Source organism: Tachysurus fulvidraco, chromosome 17, assembly GCF_022655615.1.
Source record: "Tachysurus fulvidraco isolate hzauxx_2018 chromosome 17, HZAU_PFXX_2.0, whole genome shotgun sequence".
NCBI lineage: Eukaryota > Metazoa > Chordata > Actinopteri > Siluriformes > Bagridae > Tachysurus > Tachysurus fulvidraco.
In genome coordinates this window covers 9,004,733-9,031,952 of record NC_062534.1, presented here as the reverse complement: position 1 = coordinate 9,031,952, position 27,220 = coordinate 9,004,733, and the positions used below count along the sequence as shown (strand labels likewise).

The 27,220-nt window shown below is 40.2% G+C and overlaps 1 protein-coding gene and 1 long non-coding RNA gene across 10 annotated transcripts in view; one reads left to right on the top strand and one right to left on the bottom strand.

The window, feature by feature from the left end:
* frmpd3 (FERM and PDZ domain containing 3) overlaps positions 1–27,220 on the bottom strand; it is a 125,777-nt gene that overhangs the window by 20,048 nt on the left and 78,509 nt on the right. For 3 of the 8 annotated variants that reach the window (XM_047802576.1, XM_047802581.1, XM_027135347.2), the window contains exons 1-3: positions 2,171–2,743; positions 610–764; positions 176–278 (exon numbers count right to left, since the gene is read on the bottom strand). In XM_047802576.1, coding sequence (XP_047658532.1) covers positions 176–278; positions 610–764; positions 2,171–2,316 — 404 coding nt within the window. In that variant the 5' untranslated portion in view covers positions 2,317–2,743. Of the gene's footprint in view, positions 1–175; positions 2,744–27,220 lie in introns of those variants that run through there. The other 5 variants (XM_027135345.2, XM_047802580.1, XM_047802577.1 and 2 more) reach the window with 4 other exon arrangements.
* LOC113635732 lies at positions 17,117–22,851 on the top strand. 2 transcript variants are annotated; one of them, XR_003438897.2, is made up of 3 exons: positions 17,117–17,591; positions 19,384–19,587; positions 22,280–22,851. It is a non-coding gene; the product is annotated as an uncharacterized LOC113635732 (long non-coding RNA). The 2 variants fall into 2 exon arrangements; XR_003438898.2 differs by having other exon boundaries at positions 17,118–17,591; positions 22,285–22,851.

The following is a 27,220-nucleotide window of genomic DNA, read 5'->3' as shown; positions in this document are numbered from 1 at the left end:
AAAGAGAGACATAGGAGGAAAGACAGTAAGATGCAACAATTCAAATTGAACATAGTTGAAATAAACCGTGTTGTCTGATGCAGACATAGAGAATATATAAACGTCAGACATAAAAGAGTCAGTTATGTATCATAACAATGCCCCTTCCACGTTTGGTGACAATAAAGGATGTTACCTTACAAGGTCTATGACTCTCTCCCTGGGCGCGTCACTGACGTTTTCCTCGTTGATGACTAGGATCTGATCACCAGCAAAGAGCTTGCTGTCAGATGGACCGTCTGCAAAGCCAATGAACAAAGGGTGTGTATTTTATGCAGATTGACTGTGGGAGATCATTTTTTCTTAATACCTGCTCATGAAGCCACCAATTGGATCGTCTCTACCTTAATGATATAGCAACTCAATTAGAATTGTAATGATAAGCTTTGGTTTATTGAGTGTAAGTGCATTGCACAGTGCACCTGAGACATTCAAATACGAGTATAAATAAAACAAGCAGTCACTTTTAGCGTAGATGAGATTGGGTGGCCTGGTGGAGCAGACGGCTGCTGTGTCCCAGTGGGCTGCAGACGTCTGGTCCCCAGGTCCTGCTAGAGACACGTGTCCTACCCGCAGAGACAGAGCGTACAATGACAGGCCGTTCGCTGCCGGCAATGAAGCCAAAGCCGTGGATCGGGTGGCGCTGGATGCAGACCTTTCGAGCTATGCCAGACGTCAGGCTACCACTGTCCATGCCATCCTGACTCTCCTCTAACATTGCAGGACTGGGACAAAACAGCATAAGAGTTAACCCTTACTTAACAATGTCCCGTTGACCCAGGAATTTGATTCTTCAGCAAAATAGTTATAAACTCTGTTTGAAAATATCAAACAGAAAAATTATTAGCGATGTATACTACCCTGATGTTAACCTTGGTGTAATGGTTAAATCCAAACCCAAGGATCCACCTGACAGCATGTGTGTGTTTGTGTGACTGTGTCAAATTTCAATGAACAAAATCTTAAAATATAAAAAGTAAGTATCATAATGTAAAGTAGTAACGAACAAAGAAAATGCCTAAATTCTCAGCAATTATAATTATTAATAAAGGAATTTTGATCTGAATAGTAAGTTTAAATGGGAATGCTGGGGACAGGAATGCCATGAAAAGATACAGTTCAGTTTTATGTCCACTTCAGCCTTTTCAAATTTGTTGATATGATTTATACTACTTACAAGATGTCTTTACATTTTGGGCTAGTATTAGCATTAGGGTTGGTAAGGACAGCAACATTCATCAAATGTTCTAACATGCCACAACTGATTAGAGTTTTCTTTAAATAATATTATTCTACAACAATCAGACATGCAGGCTTGCAGGAAAGGAGTCCTGACTCTACTGTGCCAAGTTAAAGCCATCCAGATGCAATAGTTACAGATACCACCCTGAGATAAATATCAAAGATATAGTCTAACTAATTAATTTTAAGAAAGAATTTGGGTTTGTTTTCTGTGTAAGCTATCATATAAAATATATTTTTTAATGGAATACTCTTTAATGGTACAGTCATGTCCCCAGCATAATTTATAGCTATGTTGTTTATAATGAATACATATATTTTTTGTTAAAATTATTCATTACTATATTAATTCTTAGTGCAGCATACTGTATTTGAATCTTTTCATATTGTGCCAGTGACTTAGCCTACCAGGTAGTGCTAATGTGGCTTCCATGAAATGAAGGTTAGTTGCATAGTTGGCAGTATTCTAGCTAGCAGTACTAGCCTACAGTGAAAAGCCTGCTAGTGTTTTGTTAAGCTCACAGCATAGATGGCTTCATAAAATGTTAATGTGTCTTCAATGTGAATGAAAGCTATTAGTAGCAGTGGCAATATTACATGATAGCATTGTCAATTCTTAATTTTCATAAAACCTCTAAGCATTTTTAATAAAATGGTGAAGAATGTAAAGCTAGATTTTAATCCTAAATATGATTACCTTTCCATGGTAGAAAGGCATAGTGTTTGAATAGTGAGAAATAGAGAAATTTCTTTTGCCATCTTCTGCTTTATTAGTTATGTTGCGAAAGTTTTTTACAAAGCTTATATTCGGCACAGTGTGAGAATGTAAGACTCATAAAATTAGCCTGTTCTAACTCACTTTGCTTTTCATGTTAACTAAGCAGCTCACCTGTCACATTCTTTTGTGTGTCCATCTTGGACCTGGGCCATGCCCTGAAAGGAGAGGACAGGATGGAGCAGTGATTCTTTGCCACGGGATCTCTCTGTTTCGCACTCATTCACCTGAATAAGAGAGCAAAGGAAGAAGATGTACATAGTTATATTGAGATTTATTTCAGAAATTCTGCCATAGTTTAATGCATGGCAGGAGTGATAAACATGTAGAATATTGAGGCAAATTTCTGTAAAATGCTGGGCTCATCCTTATGGCATTTTGTTCTACCATCCTGCCCTCATTGTCATACAGTGTCAAGGACTATTTTAGTTTCCTTTTCAATGACAAACATGTCACCCTTTCAGCTTGGGGGATTCCTTCTTCATCTGAATATGATACATACACATACTCTGTGTTCTATTCTTTACACCCACCTCTTCAGATACTTCCTTCTCTGCTTAATCAATGTTCTCTTAATCCTTTTGAACACCTAAAAAAATCTATGGACACAGAAACAGGAACTCCTGGCTTCAGCAAAAGGGTGCTTTCGTCTAAACACCTTGATAGCCCATGACTTATTATGAATTATTCCCCATAAAAGCTTTAACAAATAGTGCTTTCAAGAAATGTTTATTTTGTCTGAAACCTTGTTTATTTTGTCTGAAGTTGGTTCTATTTTTCTGCAAACTTGAGTCAAGTGTTACTTCATGGAGGGGAGATGATGAAAGTTTTGTTTTGTCTGACTTCAATCATTGGCACATATATCATTTTCTCATTGTGTGTGTGTGCATGAGTGTGTTCCTTTGTGATTTCTTTGTAGGTTTAGTCGTGTTTAAATTATTTGATAACTGCTTGGCCAAAATTAACCCTAAGACAAGCGGTGCACCTTGGTGATGTGCGGCATGTAATGGTAATGTTGGGTCACTTTCAGAAAAGTCATAATATCGATCAGTAGAGGTCTGTCTGTCTGTCTGTCTGTCTGCCTATCTAAGCTATTATCCATGTCAATATGTGCCTTAAAACCAGACATCCTGTGTGGGGCAGGTAATTTATATCCATACTGATGAGACCACATAACTATCTCTGAGATGATGCCAATATTAGAGATTTCTACAGTAAATTTAAAAATGAAAAAAAAACAACACATTTGGTATGCTTTAGAGGTATAGTGAAAATGTAACATAAAATAAATGAAGCATGTAAAAAATACATTTGTAAAAATATAAGTGGAATAACTGAGTGGAAAAAGAATCGTGCATGAAAATTAAAGTGAAAAATTTGTTATAAAAAATCATATGGACTACACAGGAAAGGAATGGAAGAAATATAATTTACAGCCACTTTTACTCAAATTTGAAGTTCATTTATATTTTTGAAAGGACAGACAAAGGTTGATATAAAACATAAAAGCAATTAAAATAACAAAAAGCTAAATAAAAATTGTTCAACATCTGGAAAAAACAGAATGAAAGCAGAATGTATACACATATAGAGAATGGATAGTAAATAATTAAGGCTTTGTAATTAAGTATGTTGATTTCACAGTACTGGGTATAACAAATAACAAATGAAATCACTCAGAATGTTCGTGAGCTAGAGGATACTTGGGAAAGTGGTTTTGGTTTTGGACTGTTGTTTCTTGACGTTTGGGGTTTTTGAGAGTGTGACAGATGTGCCAGACAATATTAAACTATTATCCCAGTTGGCAAAGTATGTGAAACAGGAAAACTGGACAGGAGCGATCAAGAAAAAAGTGACTCAAATTAAATTAATGATGACACTGCTCTAAACATTATCATTCATGTACATCAACATGCTTAAATGTTGTTGGTTTAGTCTAAAAATGATTCTATTCATCTCTTCAGTTTTTTTAAGCAGGGCATATAAATTTGACTTTTATACAAGGATTTTATTTGTAATATTGTTCATTTTATTGAACTTTTTTGTATGGTTCATTTTTGTATCATGTACTTTAATTCTTTTGAGCATTTATATAATAACCCTTATGAAAATAAAAAGCACATATGTATCCTTTATCCTTATCCTAATTGAATCCTCTCCTCATTTCTTGACTACTAAATTAGATTGGGGAATCAAATATGCATCAATTAGTTTTTTTGGGATGCACCAACTGACTCTGATTTTGAGTAGAAAGCCAGAGCATAGATCTTTACATAATATGTATTCAAGAAAATACTTGCACAAAGGTTTGAAATAAACAGTTTAGTCACAGGCCAATTATTGCAGTAAGAAGCCACATCCCAAGGGCACTAGATAGCCAGATTGTTGCCATGGTTACCACCACACAGGATAGGAAGTGAGGGATGATGAATTGACCGCTTCAAATGATAGCTTCAGTTTCCATTATAGACACAGAGATCACTAAAGAGAGTCTTTAAGAACTGTTTGCCCCATTGTACTTTGAAGAGATGGAACTCAACATCTCAGACAACACAAGTCATGGGGCCTCTATTCTTTTCCTGAACAGAAGAGAATTCTTAAAAAACATGGGTAACTGAGTCTACAGAGATGCGTTTGTATGAATTTCTCTGAAGCACTGTGTTATACTTTATGTGTAAAAGATTCTTCTTCTCAAATACAAATGCACTCATGCATTTGGCAGTCAACTTTTTCAAGCTGTTCAGTCTTCTCTAAACATAAACTTGTACAGCCAGATGCTGTCCAATTTGTTGCAAGTCATTGACCGTCTGGGATTCTCTGTTTTGTGTGCCATGCAGTCAAATCACAAATCGCAACTCCCCAATACATTACAATTTTTGCAAGATTAACTGTTACAAATTCCTTGCAAATCTATCCAAGTTCCACCCACAATTATTAGCTTGTAAAATTCAAAAGAGCAGTCTTTAAGGAGCAGCTTTATGTAGAAAAGCATTTTCCAAACTCTGTCTCTGAAACTTCAGTGACTAATGACTGAATGATTAATATCCCTTGAATATTAATCCAAATCTTTGCGCCATATTTTACACCAACTCAATTCTACATCAACTAATAATAATGTTTATTACAGTGAAACAGGTTTAGAGTCAGTTTGGTGTGAGCTAAAAAAAATCTGACTTATACACTCCTTGATGATATGACTTGAAAATTTATTAATATTCAGTTATATAGAGACTATCATACAGTAGTGACTCTTCCCCAGATGACCTGATATATTAAGTCCCATTAAATTAATAAGCACACAAGGGAGTGAATCTCACATGATTTTGACTGAGAGGTTAATTTACACATTTCTGTAGCAGTATTAGCACATACATAAATCAATTTAATATGCATTCTATGTCATGGACATGTGTGAATGACACAAAGTGGACATTTTTTGCAAGTGGCATTCAACTAAAATGTGTAAAGTTCCAGTTACATTAAAAAAATTCTCTTGCTTACAAAGGACCAGAGGCAACAGTTATCTTGTAATCCTCAATTATTAGCCATTGGCTCAAGGTTAGAAATAAAAGATCAGTTTATCATATAGTTTTAAAGTAACTATGTTTTCTACAGACTCTGAAAAGATAATATATTTTAAACTTACAGTAGGTAAGAATGAACACACACACTCTCCAACTGTCATTAAAACTTGTTTTTGTAGCAACTGTTTTTTTTTTTTTTTTAACAATACATAGCATCACTTCACTAATCAGACCAGGCAGAGTAAATAAAATGCAGTAAGAATCTATGAACATTTCTGAAAATGCTTTCCTTAATGAGCGGACTTCAGGTAAAAAAGTTACATAAATACATTTGATTACCTGTAACAAGCAGCAACAAAGGATCTAATTGAGAAGCTGCAATAATATCATGTAAAAAAAAACAAAAAAAACCTGAGGTGCAGAAAAACTTTGATTAGTTCTGTTAAGTGATTGGTTTGATCTGGACTACATAAGGCAACCCCAAGTATCATAGCATTGTATATTAAAGGCTATGATAAATAAAGAACACACTTTTTCAGTTAGCCAGATTGTCGTATCACATCATAATAAGAAAATTATTCCATTTAGCCATGAACTTTGCCACATCAATGCAATCAATGACATGATGTGTTATGACTTGTACTGGCAGAGGATTTAGTGTAGTTTAATTAGTTAGTATTTTATTATGGTTTAATTATGATTATATGCTTATATTATAGCATGTCTCAAAAGTCTCCATACATAGGGGAAATTGACACTTTTTAGCATAATGTAACATTTATTTATTTATTTTTCTTTTTAATTTATTTATTATAATTGTATAACCTCTGTGTATATAACACACACAAATGTCTGTTGCAACTTGGCTCCTAGCTTCGCTACTGTCATTTGCTTGCCCAGAGCTCGCCCTTATGACAGTTTCCAGATCCAGCCATGAGAATGATGTCAATGCATGCTTCTTTTTAAGGCATTCTTAAATAATATCTGAAAATATCTAATATAATATAAACTAAAGTAGAAATTTTTAAGCTTATAGAGATGCCTTCTTTGTTTGTACACAAAAGTCCTTCTTCAGAGGATTCATCTTCTGGTTGGCATCATATGGCACCTTATAACAATCTTATGGTTGGCATTTGTCTCTCTGGCAAAGCAGAAATGAAAGCATTAGATTTTATCTATCCTTGCAGTAGGTGGTTTTATAATACATCTGTACAGAGGACAAACAAAAGCCGACATGGCCAAAAATCAGACCACATGCCTGGATCCTGCTAGAAGATGGCAGTCATTCACCTTCTTCACTATACTGCATAAATTGGTCCCCTGCTAATGCCAGATGGTGTCCATTTAGCCTAAGCCATTAACTAAATCCTCACTTGTGAGGGATGGCAGCTTAACACCAGTGATTGATGTTTTCGATGGAGGGGGTTTAGTCTGACTAGAAGTTGCACAGTTCATGATGATGTTTGCCAGGACAATAATACCGGATGACTGAATGAGTTGACGTAAACATGAACTGGATAAGTAATATTTCCATAAACACTAGTGGGCTATGAAAGCACTCAAGAGGAAATTATATACTGCTTGAGATGATGTTAATTCAATGTGAAATTGAGCTTACAGTTTCTGGCACAAACTTTGTTGCCACTATCACAACAAAAACAGTTTAGGATATACTGTACTGTACCTCTATCAGCTTAAGCCAAATTGTACACTTGTGTGAGACTGAGAGCCTTTCAGACCTGCTATATCAGAGAAAATGTATATAATTGTTTAAAAATTATAAAGAAATATTTTAAGATGATGAATACAAATCATGTATTCATACAAATACAAATATATTTACACAAATCATGCTTGAGCCACAATATGTATTTGTGCCAGAAGCTAGATACTAGAAAAATCTGACATCCTGGTCTACAACTTTGCTATTGTTTTATTTTATTACATTTTTACTTCATTATTTATGGTCTAGTGGCATGCTGGTAACAAAACACATTTTGATGCTAAAATTAAGATTCATGTATGAATTTTATTTTCTTTTGGTAAAAATTGTTTTTATACTTGGATATGGATTTTTCTCAGTTGATCTAACACGTTTGTACAGACTATGTTCACGTTCAGATTGCATATTTCTTATGGTTTTGCACAATATTCAAATGTCATATTTCTCCAACATTGCACACAAAACACCAACATCAAAGTGTCCATGACTTCAAAAGACAAGCAGTTATGAATACCTAGTGAATTATTTAAAGTTTATAACCAATTAACAAAAAATGTTCTATTTTTTTTGCTTGCCAAATACAACTGGGTATAAAATGTTCAAATAATTTCAACATAAAATCTTCTCACATTCACATAACTATTTACACTTGTTCCCAATTTAATGTCAGCTTGGGTAGTAAACAATAGAGTGCAACAGGGTAATTTGTGTTCCCACACCTTTCAAAGTTTTGCTACGCATATACAAAATTTAACAGATCAATGAAAAAGAAGAAGAAGACGAAGAAGAAGAAGAAGAAGAAGAAGAAGAAGAAGAAGAAAAAATATGAAAAATATAAAATATTATATGACTCTACTTAGAAAAAAGAAGGCAAGGAGGTTTCATTTCTTCAAGGAAATTAGATGTAGACTTACATGTCTACAGGCCATCAAGAATGATGCTTGTGGAGATATCCAGGCAAATGCATGACAGACAAATTCAAGACTCTCTGTATAATTTTTCCCCGGGTGCAGTGCTAGAGAAACATTATGTGATGGATGAAAGTATGGATGAAAGTCTCTCGCCTTGGAGAGATGTCATATTGATTGTGAAAAACTGTATTAAGATATATTTATAGAAACCAGTTATTAAAGTCAGTCATATTTTCATCATTACATTTCCACCACTCACTTCCCGTGTTATTATTGCAGCACTACATAACTATCAAGAAAATTAGAAATTTAATATCTTAAAATATGTAAAATGTAAATGCAAATAACATTTGATTATTCAAACAAAATTGTAATTAATATAATGTCAAATTAGTGTCTTAAATCTAAGATATTAGATTTACAATTCTGCTGTATCTTCAATAAGATATGTGAATTGTTAAGAGTCCTATACAAATAAAATGAATTGAATTAAATATAGCTCTGAGGTATTGTGTTCATATAGATTATACTGCTTAATGTTTAGAGGTGAATTTAAATTAAATGTGTGAATGGCAGATTTATCTCTGAAATGCTCTACCCATTTGCCACAAAGCATCTGATTTATTTTCTACACGTTTCTGATAAACGCTTAGGCTTTATAATCAAATGCTGCTTTTTAGTATAAAAACAATGTGAAATATAGCTGCAAGCTCCCTCGCACATTTTTTTATCGCTATACGGTGCCTCCCAGAAAACAATGCACGGTGGGCAAGTGCATGAAGTGGGTAAATATCAGTGGACTATTTTATGTTGTTACTGACCCATTTCGGGACTGTAGGTAAATGAAACCCCACATTTTAGACAAACAGGGGTGCTATTCAGCCACTTAAGAGACACACCTTTGTCTGACCTTTTTGTCCACACTTAACAGCCGACAAATGTGATGTATGTGTCAAATTTCGAGTTAATCTAAGCACACCAAAAGCCTTAATATGCCTGAAATAAAAGTAAACTTTGACAAGATGCCATGGCAACAGTGTTCGAGATATCAAAAATCCGTTCGCAATTTCGCATTAGATTCAATCGCATGAATCCTCTAAGAGGAGTATTTAAAAGTTCATTGCATGCAACTGTGAAAAAATCCACCTTTGTGACTGACACACTTCCTGGAGCCTGTTGGTGGCACTATGCCCGGGACTCACAATAAGCACATCGATGCAATCGGAATCCTTGGCCGAACATACACACCGCGTGTCATCACAATAAGACATTTTTTGGCTTAGATAGAAGACACTTCCTGTTTCTCTGAATTTGCCATAACTTAGTCGCTTCGCCATGGCAGCATCGTTCGAGATATCAAAAATCCCTTGGCAATTTAGCAAGTGCAACGTCTCGGCATCATGTTGACCACTTTTGGTGTCAATTGCATGAATGTCCTAGGAGGAGTATTTAAAAATTCACCACATGCACCTGTTGTGACTGACACACTTCATGGCGCCTGTTGGTGGCACTATGTCCGAGATTCACAATAGGCACATCGATGCGATCGGAATCCTTGGCCGAACATACCCACCACGTGCCTTCCCAATAAGACATTTTTTGCTTTAGATATTAGACATTTCCTGTTTCTCTGAATTCAGCATAACTTAGTTGCCTCGCCATGGCAGCACCGTTCGAGATATCAAAAATCCGTTCGCAATTTCGCATTAGATTCAATCGCATGAATCCTCTAGGAGGAGTATTTAAAAGTTCATTGCATGCAACTGTGAAAAAAATCCACCTTTGTGACTGACACACTTCCTGGGGCCTGTTGGTGGCACAATACCCGGGACTCACAATAAGCACATTGATGCGATTGGAATCCGTGGCCGAACATACACACCGCGTGTCATCACAATAAGACATTTTTTGCCTTAGATAGAAGACACTTCCTGTTTCTCTGAATTCGCCATAAATTAGTCACTGTCAACTGTCAACTGACATCAATACTGATATATCACTAATGCCCTTGTGGTTAAATATGCACCAGTCCCCACAGCAACATTCTAAATAGGTAGTAAAATCCTTCCCAGAAGAATGGACGCAGCTACCTACTTTTGGACATTATCTTTCATATTTAAGGATGATCTATGGGAAAACAATTTGAAAAGGACACCGGTCCATGACACACACAATGATCTTATATAAGCATCTAAATAATTATTTAAAGATCTTATATATAAGTGTATGTGTGTTCAATTCAATTCAACTTTGTTTACAGTATTGTGCAAATGTTTTAGGTAGGTGTGAAAAAATGTTGTAAAGTAAGAACGATTTCAAAAAAAGAGGCTTTAATAGGTTATTTTTATCAATTAAAGAAATGGATAAGCGGAAGAAGAAGAAGAAGAAGAAGAAGAAGAAGAAGAAGAAAGTAAATGGACTCGAAATCAAATCAATATTTGGTGTGACCACCGTTTGCCTGGAAAACAGCATAAATTGTTCTACAGTAGGTACACATGCACACTGTTTTTGAAGGAACTCAGAAGGTAGGTTCTTCCAAATATCTTGGAGAACTAACCACAGATATTCTGTGATTGTCGGCTGCTTTAAATCATTCTTGCAAAGAACATGACTTGTGACATAAAACTGTCTTCCACAATCTCAACTTAGCAGAAGATTTTGGATGTTCCTCACCCAGTTTTAAGCCTTCTACACAAGGGTTTTTTTTTTTTTTTTTTTTTTTTTCCCAGTTAATGACTGTGTTTCAACCTACATGTAAAATTTATCAAAAAATTATCATAAGCACCTGCTTGGTATAAGTGGTTAATCATACACATGACTCTGATCCTACAAAATCCCTAAATTTGTGCAAGTGTTCAAAGTACTGACTGAAAAAAGATACTGACTTTTCAGATACTGACTGAAAAATTACATCTTTGAGTAATCAAAAACCTACTGTCCAACAACTGCTAAAAGAGCTTTTTTCTCTAACATACAGTATTTTACCATGTATGGGTACACTGGTTTCCTCCCTCAGTCCAAAAATATGCTGAAGGATGTTCTGTAAACTGTCCGTAGAGTGTGAATGGGTGTGTGATTGTGCCCTGCAATGGAAGTCCATGCAAGGCTGCTGACAAAAAGAAAAATTATCCTGACTGTAAATTACATCTTCACTGAGCTTGAGTAATTAAAAACCATATTACCCAAAAATAGTAGACTACTGGATGAGCTTTTTTGTAAAATGCTTTCTATTTTTTTCCACATTTAAATAATCACATTAACATATGGGGTATGTCAGTGGCTGCCAAGTGACATCTGCGTTATACCATGGAAAGTTCAGATATGTAAAGCATAAAACACAACAAGGTATACTGATATGGGAAAACAATCAGTGATGTAGGCTGTCATGACTATTACTAGCCACATTTAATGTTATGGAGCTTCTGAAAAAAGTTTCCTATTATAACTTATAACATCTATAAACATTCCCTCACCAACTTCTCTAAGTTTCTGACTGTTACAAAGTAAAAACCCATTTTAAACCCAATTTAAGTGTCTTAATTAAGCATCTACTCAGACACTTTGACTATATATCTACAATTACCGTTTTACTAAAATCCATTGGTGGAGGTGGTGTGTCTGCAAATTACTGTTGTAAATTATAAGGATTTGCACTGGTTCCCTAAAATGTATATACTCAAACTCAGTTAACTCAAACTGATCACAACTAGTTAGTCAGAGGCAATTATAAATTACTTTTCCAACAGTGCCTTTATTGCCCTGATTGCATTTGGAAATCAACATATTAATGATGTTGCTTGTCATGACATACATGGAATGAAAAACATGTATACATTTTTAATTAATGTAAACCAATATCAATTGTTTTATAACACCAGTGTTTTTAATTGCCCAAAGTATTCAAATAATTATATCCCCTGCAACAATAGCAGAAGATACAATATACTGTAGTTATGCTTGTTCTATCATAAGCAAATGTTTTTTGTAAATTTGCAATAAGGATCTTCATCTTCAAGTTCCCTTTTGGAACTAGAGCTGCGTTGAAACGCTATGGGAACGCCCTCTGCGTGACCTCGCTCTGAACCACGTGTGTAATCTGACCAATAGGCGTTGGGACGTGACGTCATCGGCGGGCGACGTTGCGTAAACAGGAAGCTACAAATGGCTGCGAGATGGACAAGACGCTAGCTTCTGCTCGTTCAGGTAAGCGCTGTTTTCTGATACTGTGTTTTTCTGATCGAGTGATGGCTAGCAGACAGAAAGTGTGTTTTTCCGTGTCCCCGTTTTATTACCGGGAAGGATTCGCACGATCGATGCGTTGTTTGCTTGGGAGTTGAGCATGGACAATCGGCTCTCGAGGGAGTCGATTGCTCGCATTGCAGCCGCATGGCTATGCGCACGCTTCGCTCCCGGAGAGCGCTCTTCGAGAAGAGCACTCTCCCTCATGGCTCCGGTCCCGCTCTTGCCGAGGCAAAGCGGCGCCGGCGCTCGTGGGGCTCGCAGGTCGATTTAGCAGCGGGATTGGAGGCGGATGAGTCCTCTTCAGCCTCGTCTGCTGAATCGAGCTCCGGCTCTCGCGGAGAAGTAGGCCCGATGGCTGCTTCTTCTCCTGGTGCGAGCAGCGCGGCATCACATGTCTCTCCCTCCGAGGAAGGAGAGCTGATGGATGCTAGCGAGCCCGTGGGCTCCTCACAGCCTGTGCTGTATGAGGAGCTCCTCGAGGTCGTTACACGAGCCATAGCCAAACTGGATTTAGATTGGCCGGTGGAGCAGCAGAAGCAGCGCACACCCAGTAAGCTGGATGAGCGTTTCCTGCACCCTGTGTCACTTCCTCGGCGCCGGAGCCTGCCATTTTTTCCCGATCTGCACGCTGAGGTGTCCAGATCCTGGGAAACCCTCTACGCACTTCTCCTAGTCACTCCTCGCTTTACGTGAATGTAGTTGGGGCTAAGGCGTGCGGCTACGGGGCGATGCCACGTGTGGAAGAGATGCTGGCTAGCTATCTCTCCCCTAGCATAGCATCATCGCTAAAGGCTCCGGTGTTCCCTACTAAGCCACTACGTGCTACATCAGCCTTAGTAGGGAAGGCTTACGCGGCAGCAGGTCAGGCCACGGGCTGCCTCCACACCATGGGTGTGTTGCAGGCTACCAGGCTGACCTGCTATGTGATTTGGATGAGGGACTTAGCTCCGGGACGGCTGATATTGAGGAGTTGGCTGCCGTCTTGGCTCTTCGGGCCACGAAGCACACGGCGCAGGCCGTTGGGCGGTCCATGGCAGCCCTGGTGGCCACAGAAAGGCATCTGTAGCTCACCTTGTTCGACCTCCCGGACAAGGATCGAGTTGTGCTACTGAACGCACCGATGGCTCCTCCTGGACTGTTTGGCGACGCTGTAACGGCAGTCGTACCCAAGTTCCAAGAGTCTAAAAAGCAGTCGGTTGCGTTTCAGCAGTACCTCCCTCGGGGATCTCGTGGGGCTGTTCGGTGGCAGCCCCAGCTTGGTCCTTCCGGCACCGCGAAGCCCAAAGACAGAGCGTGGCCACCCGATCTCCGCAGGCGGGGCCTAAGGGCTCAAGGTGACGCTCTAGGCCCAGGAAGGAGCAGGGTGACCTGAGGGTCACCCTCGCCTCCGACAAACGGGCAGTGGTGCGTAGATCCTGATGATCTACGGTTGGGGGGATGGGGCACACCTCACGTGACGGTGCCCATCCCTCCCCTGCACCACCGGGGCGCTAAGCCGTTGGCTCTGCCACGGGATGTGCTTCAGAGCACGGCCCCCCTCCAGCAGGCACCTCCCTCCACTTCCGCCCAAAGTCTCTGTACGGATGGGGGAGGCCCGCCACCTCTCAGGAGGTCTCAACGGACGCAGTACGTGGCTCCGGCCGTTCAGGTCATGGAGGCCAGTCTGTCTGCCATGCCACAAGATGTGCTTCAGGGCACGGCTTCCCTCCAGCGGTTCGCTCCGCACCTTTTCACCCGAAGTTTCGTTGTGGAGGGGGAGGGTCCGCCGCCTCTCGCGAGGCACCATCAGCTGCAGGGCTTGGCCCCAGCTGCTCTGAGTGGGTCAGAGGCCAGCCGTGAGGGCTGGTTCCCCTGAGGAACTTTCTGACAGCTTGGGAGGAGCTGCCAGGAGTCTCCCGGTGGGTCTCCCTGCGGACCATAGAGGACGGCTACACGGTTCAGTTCGCGTCCTCTCCTCCCCGTTTCAACAGGATGTGTCCCACCCTGGTGGGACCCGAGCAGGCTCTGGTCCTGGAACAAGAAGTGCACACACTCCTGAGAAAAGGAGCCATCAAGGTGGTCCCCCCCTCGGTTCGAGAGTCAGGCTTTTACAACCCGTACTTTGTTGTTCCATTCTAGATCTACGCTCCTTGAACCGCTCTCTCAGGAGGCTCAGGTTCAGGATGCTCACCCTCAGGGAAGTCATGACTCAGATCAGGTCAGGGGACTGGTTCGTCACAATAGATCTGGAAGACGTGTACTTTCACGTTTCCATCCTTCCTGCACACACGAGGTTCCTGAGGTTTGCTTTAGGGGTGAAGCTTACCAATATCGGGTCCTCCCGTTCGGCCTAGCACTCTCGCCCCGCACCTTCACGAAATGCGTTGACGCGGCACTGACCCCGCTGCGGCTCCAGGGCATCCGCATTTTAAACTACCTCGATGACTTTTTGATTCTGGCTCAGTCGGAGCACCAGGCATTGTGTCATCGAGATGTCGTCCTCGCCTGCATGAAGGTGCTTGGGTTTCTGCTAAACGCCAGCAAAAGCATGCTCTCTCCAGCACAGAGAACCACCTTTTTGGGCGTGATATGGGATGCAGGATGCAGGCACGGTTATCACCTGCTCGGGTCGAAGTCATCCTCACCTCGGTCAGGAGAGTGCGGGAAGGCCAGCGACTAACTGTGAAGTAGATCCCGCTCGGCCTCCTGCACATGAGGCCCCTCCAGTGGTGGCTCCGGGGCAGGGGGTTTCCTCTCAGGGGAAACCCATATCATTCCATCAAGGTCTCGCGGCGTGCCCTACGAGCCTTGGATGTTTGGAAAGACCGAACGTTTCTGTCCCAAGGCCCCGTGTTGGGGGCTCCTTGTCGCCGCGTGATGCTAACGACGGACGCCTCCCTCACGGGGTGGGGTGCGGTCATGAGTGGCCACTCCGCCCAAGGTCTGTGGAGCGGTCCATGTCTCTCGTGGCACATAAATTGCCTGGAGATGATGGCGGTGTTTTTGGGGTTAAAACACTTCCTCCCGGACCTGAGAGATCGCCATGTATTGGTCCGCACGGACAATACTGCGGTGGTCTCCTATATCAACCACCAAGGGGGCCTCCGATCTCGCCCTTTGTACAAGTTAGCACGAGCGGTCCTCCTGTGGTCTCGGGACAGACTCCTCTCTTTGAGGGACATTTATATCCCGGGACGGTTAAATGTCAGAGCAGATGCCCTGTCGAGGCAGGGGCCGAGGCCTGGGGAATGGCGTCTCCACCCCGAGGTGGTGGAGTTCATATGGCGGAGGTTCTACAGAGCCCAGGTGGATCTGTTTGCGACCCGGGAATCCTCGCACTGTCCCCTCTGGTCCTCTCTCTCTCACCCAGCCCCGTTAGGTCTGGATGCCATGGTGCAGTTGTGGCCGAGGCTACGCCTGTACGCCTTTCCTCCGATTGCACTGCTCCCTAGAGTTCTGGAGAGAGTTCGCCGGGATGGAGTCCGTCTCCTCCTGGTAGCACCTCGATGGCTGGGCAAGCCATGGTTTGCGGATCTGGTGTCCCTACTTGAGGGCCCTTCGTGGGAAATTCCTCCCAGGAGGGATCTCCTCTCACAGGCGGGCGGAACCCTGGTGCACCCCCGCCCAGAGCTGTGGAGGCTGTGGCCCCTGAGGGGGCACAGTTCATAGCGGCTGGTCTCTCTACCGAGGTAGGAGAGACCCTTCTCCGCTCCAAAGCTTCCTCCATTTACAGCCCCCGAACAGAAGCGACAGAACCGACTGTGTCCAGTGCAAGCACTGGTCACTTACCTCCGCAGGACGAGTCCGTGGAGAGAATCGGTGCAGCTGCTCGTCTGCTTCGGCCCTAACAGGAAGGGTTTCCTGGCCACCATGCAGATGGGTAGTGGATGCGATTGTCGGCTCACAAGCCCTCTGGCTTCCCCGCACCGTTCGGGGTCCGAGCTCACTCCACCTGGAGTGTGGCGGCCTCTACGGCCTGGTCCACTGAAGTGGCACTCCAGACATCTGTGACGCTGCGGGTTGGTCCACCCCGCTGACCTTTGCCAGGTTCTATGACCGTGACCTCAGAGCCCCGGGCTCCTCTGTCCTACGTGCAGGTGCCGAGGCCCTCACTCTCTAAGCAGGGTCTGGTCAGTGTGGCGTGATTGGACACTCGTTCCCATAGCGTTTCGACGCAGCTCGAGTTCCGAAAGGGAACGTCTCTAGGTTACGACCGTAACCCTAGTTCCCTGAGGAACGAGACGCTGCGTCTCCGTGCCACACTCCCTGCATCCCTGCGGCACTTACCTTCTCTCACAGGAGCTAGCGTCTTGTCCATCTCGCAGCCATTTGCAGCTTCCTGTTTACGCGACATCACCCGCCGATGACGTCATGTCCCAACGCCTATTGGTCAGATTACACATGTGGTTCAGAGCGCGGTCACGCAGAGGGCGTTCCCATAGCGTTTCGACGCAGCGTCTCGTTCCTCAGGGAACTAAGGTTACGGTCGTAACCTAGAGACGTTCTCAGCATATTAACCAGTTGGCCTGTAAAATGATTGCAAAATCATCTGATCACAATTATTTTAGCAGATCAGATTATTTGATGAGATTAATCAGCACTCGACTTAGATAAAATTATCATTGAACTTTCTTAAGATAATCTAAATGCTTTGAACAAATTGCAGTCAGTGTTTCTTTTTGGATTTGATTTAAATCTTTAAACATTCCTTTAAAAGCTAACTACATTTATTTTCATTTTTGTTGAAGAGCTTTTTATTTTTTTATTTATTGTTTAGCTTGTCCTATGCTAAACCTATTCTAAACCATGTTCTTTCTTGCTCAATTCCTTACAGATGTAAGCCAGGGAACCATCTACCATGTGACTTACCCTCCCTAGCCTGTGAAGTCAGTTAAATCCAAAAGGTTGTTGCCAATATGAAGCAGCAGTCCTCCATTAATAATATTTAGGAAGCTTGAGAATAAGCACCAGATACAGTAAGCTGTGGTAACCATTTTGTTGAGTGGTTGATGAACCATCTACTGCTCAATGTGGCCAAGACCAAGGAGATGGTGGTTGACTTCAGGAGGAAATGTGAATTGTTTGAAGAAGATCAGGTCCTTTAATGTTTGCAGCCATCTGGATACCTTCTACCAGTCTGTTTGTGGCACAGCAAGGTAGCTCTATTGACTGTATCTTTATCCACACTACCATACACTATGCCGGTATACAATGAAACTGGATACCATCTCAAGGACTGGCCTCTTTTGTGCCACTGTTCTTTTTCATTAATCATTAATATCAGCTATTATGTCAATAATATGTAAATAAGCAGTGGCATCTACACTGTGGAGCCATAGCATCTGGTCCAGCTTTTGAAATGTGCACTGAAAAGCCAAGAGAGATTATTGTGGTGTAATTATAATTGGTGTAAACTAGGGTGGAGAAAATTCTAGCCAATCTAGGAATTTGTCAATATGAGGCATTGGATAGGCATAAAAGCACATTTGAGAAATCAATGCAGAAATTAACACTCTACCCACCTTGGGCTGCTACTACTCCCCTCTCTAGCATATTCCCCAATTTAAACCACTTTTGTGTTTAAGATAGATATAGAATATGTCTGGCTGCAAATAATAATAACAGGAGTCTCTGTGCGATGTTCTCTCTGGTCAGTTCACCTGAAATCTGGAGAAAAGACAAAACAATTTGGCTTGCGTCTCGACAGCCTCAGATATCTGGTAAAAGATGGTCTCCAAGTGGTATTGGATTGGAACTAGATTGTTATTAAACACTCCTTGCTACTCATCTCTCTCTGCCACTACTGTTGCCAGAGCAACAAGGACTGCCTCTCTCCACTGTTTCAAGTGATTGAGGTGGTAAATCTATTAGCCTGTCTAGTCGCAATGCTGCATAGTTGTGTTCCTCAATTTGCTCATATAGGGGTGTAGAGAGTTATACAAGCTCTTTATCTTCTGGTGAAAATTGTCTCACTGGGACATGCTTATTTCTAAGCTTTTTTTTTTTTTTAGCAAATATTTCCATGATGTCTGACAATTACTATCTGACTGATATCCAGCATGCAACAAACTTCATTTATACTAGGTATACTGTACTTGTCTGTAATTTTTATTACTTATATATAAAGACCCAAAAAAAGAAAACACCAAGGATCCTGATCCAAGGCACGAAGGCACCTCCCAGACAGCACTGCTTCAAGATTAACATTTATCTTTTAAGACTAAAGCTGTTTTCCAATTTGACATACAATTGAGGTCATGTCACATAGTCCGTAAAGTCTATGCGGTGTCACCTTGCTGGCTCATCTAATAGCTTTATGAGATACATACCAATTCTTTTGGATATGGGAAAAAGGACACAGCAGCAGGATTGGCTTGAATAACCAGCTGACATTTGGATTATGACACATTCCATGGAATGTGTGACCAAAAGAATCAAGATATTTGTTTTTGAAGTGTTTTATATACGCCCAGATATACAATAATATGATAATAATATGCCAAAGGAAAGAGATATCACATACTGTAAATATAGACAACAGAGCTCATGTGACCACATTTGTCTTCATCCCTCTAGGTTGTCTCCAAGCACCTCCCTCCCAGTGCTAAACTATACCCACACCCATGCTGCTTATTGTTTAGAAAAGTAATTTCTTACTATAGTTCCACTTTTACTAAAAAAATGCTATTCCATTACAACCCACTTTCTTCCCAAAAGCCTAGTCTTGTCTCAATTTCACAGCTGACCTTTCACAACTCATTTACTTTGTATAAGATGGTATAGGGAATAATTCTTGATTCAGACTACAGCTGCATTCAGACAGGATTCAATTTACATGGGGACCTGGGTTAATTCCATTCCACTTATATCTGTATTTATATCTGTATTTTCTCTCTCCTAGCCTAAAAATAATCTTACAATTTTTTCACTTTTTTTCATTCCATCTAGATATATTTCTACATGCTCTCCCCAATTTGGTCATCTACCATTTCCCACCCACTAGCAAGGTCTTCCCTAACATGAAAGTTACCAGCTGCCTTTAAGAAAAAAACTTTTTTTCTTAAAGGCACATGAAGCCTACTGCATCTTTTTCAAATTCTGCTCATGCTGAAGGAAGAAACCAGACTCAGAAGGGAACCCATCCTCATTTGGGTGAGTTTATAATAGTGCAACCGAGAGCTCCTGAGGAACTAATGGGTCAGCGTTAACTCTGAGTTCACCATGGACTCAACACAAATTCCATCCTGTCAAATTCTTCCGATTAATGTCATTCCCATGAAGACAGTGTGCCCAATTTTATACTATACGGCTTCCAGTCCCTGTTGGCTCTGACATCATCAGGATTCGTACTTCAATTTACTGACGATTGAAGTTGTATTGATTGAAATATCCATTTTCCAAACCATGAAAAAAAATGAATGCTTTTTAGTATTGTCTCAGCAACTAACTTGGCAGGGGTCACATAACTTAAATATTGGCAGCCCATTTACAGGGCAGTAAGAATAAAATCGGAAACATTAAAATCTTTTTATGTCATGCAATGCTTTGTTTTCCAAACTATTTATTGCCATTAAAGAGATGTGGAAATGGATACGATTGCAATATAACACTTTAAGGAGAAGAAAAAGGAAAACAAATCCAAATCAGCAGGCAAGCTTGAGGTCAAGAGACATTGGTCAGGAGGGCAATGAAAAACAGGACAAACTGGCAAAGTCAAAATCAAGAGTCAGGTCAACACAGATATGCAAACACAGTCTCAGTAATAACAGTCTCAGTAATGTCAGAAATGCAGAGCAAGTGGAAGTGTATACTTTGTGAACTGTGTGTAAGTGAAAATCTCCTTTGTAAAGATTATTTTGTATGCCCAACCAGAAATCTGGTGATTGTGAGTAAGAGCATCCCCTTGCACTTTTATCTGGCATTGTTCCTCTGTACTGTAAATCATCTGTTCCTACTGAGATATTTGAACTAGCTGTTTGTATGACAGGCGTTCAGGATCAAAATTATGAGGTTTGGCTCTCAATGTAGAGCTGATCAGGTGGGGTGGCTGGGAAGATGTTGGTGACCATGGGACCAGGTATGATGGTTCTTCAAGGTATGGGCTGCCAGGTATGATGGGATTATAAGGTGGTGTCAGGGAAATTCAAGCTTGTAGCTATCTTCATATAAGTGTATTATTTACCTTGGTGATCAGAAGACTTGAGCTAATGGAAGATGCGCACGGTGGTTGAGGGAGGAGTAAACAGGCGGAGGAGTTAGGAGAAATTACACTTTCACTTTCGTTCACTTACTCGCTACTGTACACTCTTAATGCTACTTTACACTTAAATGGAACTTAACTAAACTTCACTAAAATTAATGAACTTAATGGAAATTCTCTTAATGTAACTAAACTTAATTGCTACAATTTCTGTTTTCTTGACATTAATTTTGCTTAATTTTCTTCATCGCTCAAGAGGCAGATGTACCGGTTCTTAACTTTTTCACATATGGGTTTGATGGAGGTCCCTGGTGGTGGTTTTTTTAGGCCAATTACATGAGCAGTTATGTGATGGGCATGGCTTTGAGGTAAAGAGAGTAGATAAGAATGGCATTTATATAGGCATTTTTTCTAGCATGTCCAGGAAATTTAAAATACTATATATCTATCCATATGCCTAATGAGCAAGCCGGAGGTCATGGCAGAAAGGAAAAACTCCCTGAGATGATATGAGGAAGAAACCTTGAGAGGAACCAGGCAACCCATCCTTATTTTACAGTTACACTGGGCAGTACCTTATTACAGTACACTGGGCAGTAAATAATGTAAATGTAAATAATGTCCTTTCTACAATAGTTTTTAATAGTGCAACCGAGAGCTCCTGATGAACTAATTAGTCTGCGCAAACGCTGAGTTCACCATAGACCTAACGCTAATTCCCCCCTGTCAAAAAAGAAAAAGAAAACTCTAATGGTTATATGCTTCATAAACAATAAAAAAATAAAATAAAACCTGCTTCATATAGAACCCACAACCATTATTAATGGAAAAGCTAGCAATCCTGTGACAGGTAATTGGTTGGAATAATCTATATTGCATTCACTCATCAGTTGTTTGATGGACATGGAGAGAAGTATAATGAGACAGCTTTTGATATCACCTGTCATGAATGCTTATAAAATATATATGGTAAGATGCTTTAACAGCAATTTGCCTTAGTGTTTTGTATAGTCTAAAATCTGAGAAAGAAGCGGCAGACTTCCAACCTGTGGAGTTTTAGATTTCTTGTTTATGTACACTGTTGTTGTCTTACACTAAAAAAACACAATCTGGCACAATACCAACACAGAGGATACACTGACCCTGATTTTCTTTAAGGATCTCACTTACATGGTAAGAGATATGTAAACTGTAACTCACCACATCAATGAAAAATATTATATAGCATCTTTAACAATAGACATTTTCAATATTGTCAAGGACATGCTCAGTGAGATTAGAGAAACCAAACTCAAAGGTGAACTCATCGTCTTATGGGTGGTATTGCAAATAAATTTGTGATTTACACAATCTAGAGTGTAAGTTGCACATTAAAATCATTAGACTATCTATATGAAATCAACTACATCAAACTTTATGGGATTCTTCTGAGCAGCAGCTATCAGCAACAAAACACACTGAAAGGTTGACTGCAAGAAGTTAGATTGAATTGTGTCACTTATTGGCCATGACTCATGAAAACAAATAAGGTTAAAACTGGTTATTTATCTATGTAAATATGTTGCATCATTCCTTTCCAGTGAACATTCATTCATTTTATTCATTTATTCATTTTCTACCACTTATCCAAACTTCTGTGCCTAGCTCAGGTGTCATTGGGCATCGTGGCAGGATACACTATAGAAGGAGTGCTAACCCATCGCAAGGCACACAAGGAAACCGGAGTACCAGGAGGAAACCCCCGAGGCACAGGGAGAACATGCAAACTCCACACACAAGGCGGAGGCGGGAATCTAACCCCCAAACCCAGAGGCGTGAGGCAAACGTGCTAACCACTAAGCCACCGTGAACTCTTCCAGTGAACAATAAACTCAAAATCGTATCATTAATTTATTTCATTTGTTTCAGTAACTATTTTATTGTGGTCATTGCTGCATTAAATCCAAGTCCAGGAAAACTAGGTTTGAAGTGGGAATACATCACCACATGGAACTATGTACACTCTCATTTACACATGGGTCATCAATCCATGTTCTTACATGTTTTTGAACAGTGGGAGGAAAACAGTAACCTAGGATAGTAACCAACACTCAGGATGCTAGTCCACTGCAGGGACCATACACAAAGACACACCTGCTCTTTCACACATAGTGGCAATTTGAGACTTGCTAACACACTGGCATTTTGCAGGTGGGAGAAAACCAAAGAACCCAGAAGAAGCCCATGTGAACACAGAGAATATATTTGATATATTTGAATATATTTTGATATTCTCCAGATCATTCAAATGAAAAAGAAAGGTTTTATTTTTCTCTTTTTACAGTTGAATTTCTCATGTGATCAGGTTAAATGAAATGCACCATTAAGCATTACTGAATCTCTTTGATCTGTTTTCTCATATTCTCCAGTTCACAAAAATTCTGTTTTAGCTTCTGTGCATGTCCTACAATACATTCATTATGTAATATACTTGACAAATGCTTAACTCCAAACCCAAGCACCTGATGAAACTGGAGCTAATCGTCCCTCTGAATCATGGAAGATATATACAGTACCAGAGCTGAGAGTTATTCGTTTCATTACAGTCCACTTTACCCAGTGAGAAAGCAGTGTTTTATTGGGTTAGCACTGCTCCTGCATTAGTAAATCACATATAAATGACAGATAGATATGGATTGCTTAATCACTCCAGGGTGTAGAGGTACAGGAGCAGCACCTTATTAGAATAGTGATGAGAGAAGCATAGCTCATGGCGGTTTATGCCCACAGCAGAATCATGTCCAACTGATGAAACAGCAAATTAAATGCAGCGTCGACTCCTATTAGCTCTCTGTTGTATCTTTAAAATCAAGGGCTGAACAAATGTTTCCAAGGGGTGAGCAAATGGAAGAAACCATGTAAGCCTATGCGTTTGTCACAGAGAATGTGTTTTTTTGCACCAGCAAATGATAGAGCAATAATAGTAGAACAAATGCTAGTTGTCAGAAAGAAGGAAAAGGAGAAAAAGATAATGTACGTTGAAATGTACGACAGGACAAATCCCACATCAATGACTGATGTACAGTCCTGCTCATCACTATTGGCTATTCAATCCTGCTCATCACTATTTATGGTTATGTAGATAATGTAAAATATCTCCTGAAAAAATTCATCAAGTGAAACAGCTTTTTTTTCCACAGAGAATTTGTGTTTGATACAAAAAGCTGATAAACAATGAAAAGAAAAACAATAGGAGGAAAAAAAATTTCAAACTTAAAGCTTGCTGTATAACTGGTATCTGCATCCTTCACTACAAATCAGTATGAAAATCCATTTTGATTCACCTGTGGTAAATCACAAATGATAATCACCTCTGATAAATTGTCAGTCCTATGTGACAAAAATTATCCACTGAATGATGACTTCAGTGTTTTAAAAAGCCATGTTACTGCCTGTTCATTAAGGCAAATAAAGCAATCTCCAAAGACACAGTATCCCTGTTTTAACAGTAGACAATTTTATTAAGAAGTTTACCAAGCATGTAACTGTCAAGAACCTCCCTGGACATAGGGAAAAGAAGAAAATTGATAAGAACTCTTCAAAGGTTGGTGCTAATCGTGGAAAAAACACCATGTCTAACATCCAAAGACCTGAAGACCAACCTGGAACAGTCTGGGGTCATGGTTTCAACAAGTACTATATGCCGCACACTAAACCAAGCAAGGTTTCATGAGCGAAGGCCAATGAACCACCATTGCTGAAGAAAAGACATAAGGAATGACTGGTCTTTGCGAAAGAGTACCTGGACAAAACACAGTCATTTTGGGAAAATGTTCTATGGACAGATGAAACAAAAATAGAGCTTTTTGACAATGCGCACCAACAGTTTGTTTACAGACGACGCAATTTTATAAGGAAAAGAACACCCTACCAACAGTTAAGCATGGTGGAGGATCCATATGTGGGGCTGCTTTGCAGTGTCTGGTACCGGAGACCTTGACGGTATCACAGGAATCATGAAATCAGAGAATTACCAAGAGATTTTGGAGCAAAATGTCCTACCTAGTCTACAAAAACTTGGTTTGAGGCAAAGATCATGGATCATCCAGCAAGACAAAGATCCAAAGCACATAACATAAAACTTCAAATAATAGCCCTGGCTTCTATTTACCCAAATCGCCGAACTGCACCGGCTTGTATTTGAAACAGGCGTCTGTAAGAGACAGGCCTTTAATTTAGTGTTGAGATGTTCAAGCATGACAGTAGGAGGTTACCACATTATACTACGTTTTATTTATAATTAATTCGAATGTGTTTAACAAATCATTTAATGTAAGAAATGTCTTAGATTATTGGCAGCACAAAAAACGAAACGATGTGACAGCAATGTGCAGAACAATATAAGTTACCGCTAAAATCCATCGAGCATATGAACTTGTTGCCCGAAACACATCAACAAGAAAGAATGAAGGCTACCCTGTAAAACAACTGCAATCATGTGATAGAAAATTACTCTATTCATCACTATCATCATCCCCGCGATCCTCAATTACAAGTTCATTGGCGAATTCCTCCTCCGCATCGCTCTCCTCCACTTCTCCCTCTCCGGCCTCCGCTAACTCTGCCTGCCTTGCTTGCACTATCAGCTCCCGCCCAGATGCCCATGGCTCTCCCTCTTTAAAACAATGGATAAGGTGATCCTTGCTTAGATCAGAAGCTACTGTCAGGCCACATACCTAAGGATAACATCCCGAAGTTAATGAAATATATTATCTCCTCTTTCTGCCTCGCACACACAAACACACGCGCGCATGTGTGCGCGCAAGCATACCTTAAAGGAATTTTTCAGCCCCTCCGTATCCAGCTTTTCGTATCCAATTTTATCCAGGTTAAATGTCAAATCATACTTTTTTCTTTTTGTCTCCATGGTGGTATTGAGAGAATTAAGAAAAACTGAGGACTAAAAAAAGTTCGTTAACCTCTTTATGTTGCCATAGTGATGAGTCGTTCATGAACGGTTGCGTCTGTCACATGAAATCTAATCAAAACATAGAACAGACGATCTGAAGGGTTTTAAAAGATTAAATACAACCCGATACTAAAAAACAGACCAGGCCTCTATTTGAGACCGGCCTTTATTTACCCAAACCTGTCTTCACACCAGGCGTTTAAAAGAGACAGGACTCGGCTATTATTTGAAGTTTTACGGTATCCAATAGTATCAAGGGATTGTTGAAAAGGAAAAAAATGGCCAGCAATGAGATCCCATTGAAGATCTATGGGGTGAGCTGAAATTTGCTACAAAAAACGTTTGGAGGCTGTCACTGCTGTGAAAGGGTGTGCAAACAAATATTAAGGAAGGGTGTCTTTATTGCTAACAATCCTGTTTGTTTTTTTTTCCTGTTTCATCTTTGAAATTACTACATGCAAGTTGAAAAACAATGTTCTTTGTTTAATTTCTTTGGACCTCCACTTAAAAAATCCTGATGGTATAATTTTGGTACGTTTTCATTTATTTCTGAAGATATTACACAGATTATACAAAAAATGAAGGGGTTCCAATAATGGTGAGAAGGACTGTAGATTTCCCATGCCAGAATGCTCTTATCATTGTCCATCTTGTTTACTACATGATGGCTCTGTGTGACAGTATTGTAAAGCACTGGTGTAGAACAGATTAAAATGATGCAGATTCTCAGAGCAATGTCACAATTAATAATGCTATTGAGAGTGAGAATGACATGAGCAGTCTTTTTCCCATTCAGCTTTTAACACATTTCATGGCTCTTCTCCTTGGCAAATGCATGACCAGCATCTTCATGAACTGTGGCAGACTATACTGTCAACTTCGGCCACACATGATTGGCAGGCAACCATCCACTGCTTGACACTCTGAGCACAGCTCATAATAGCTGAGCTGTGAGGTGACAGGCTGACTTGGGATGGAGTTATATGGTAACCCTGAACATGCAGCAGCACTGAGATGCAAAACACAATGGGGAAGTGGAAAATTTCTCACATCTGAAAAAAGGAGGAATTGTTTAAGGTCTAGAGGAGTGAAATTGAATCATGTAAAATCATGCATGCAGCTCTGCAATATCAGCTGTTTATAATTACAGATTTCATGCTTTAGTTTGAAAAACAAGTGTGTCATATAAAGTGTTTCATTTCATTTAATTTGTACCTAGAAAGTCAACATAAAATATATATGCACTGCAAAGTCATGCACTTGCATGGACCTTTTAAAAGCTTAACTTGCTTCATCTTTAATGATTTCAATTTTGGCTTCACAATTTCAATTTTGCTGTACATAATAACCCTTAAATGAAAATTACATATTACATTTATTCACTTAGTCACTGTTTTAGTTCAAATTCCATGCATGCTGGACTCAGGAGCTCTAGTGTTATATACTGGCTTTTCCTCTTACTGCAGAAAAAATGATTAAATTGCTGGAAAGTTATTGCCTCCATAGAACATATAGACCAAGATTACAAATTATGTGTTGCCTGCAGTCAGACATGTACAGACTACAAAGGCTTTGCCTCCATTGACAAATTTCAAGACGTCAACATTATAAAATATAAGAAAACTGCCTCTAAGGAT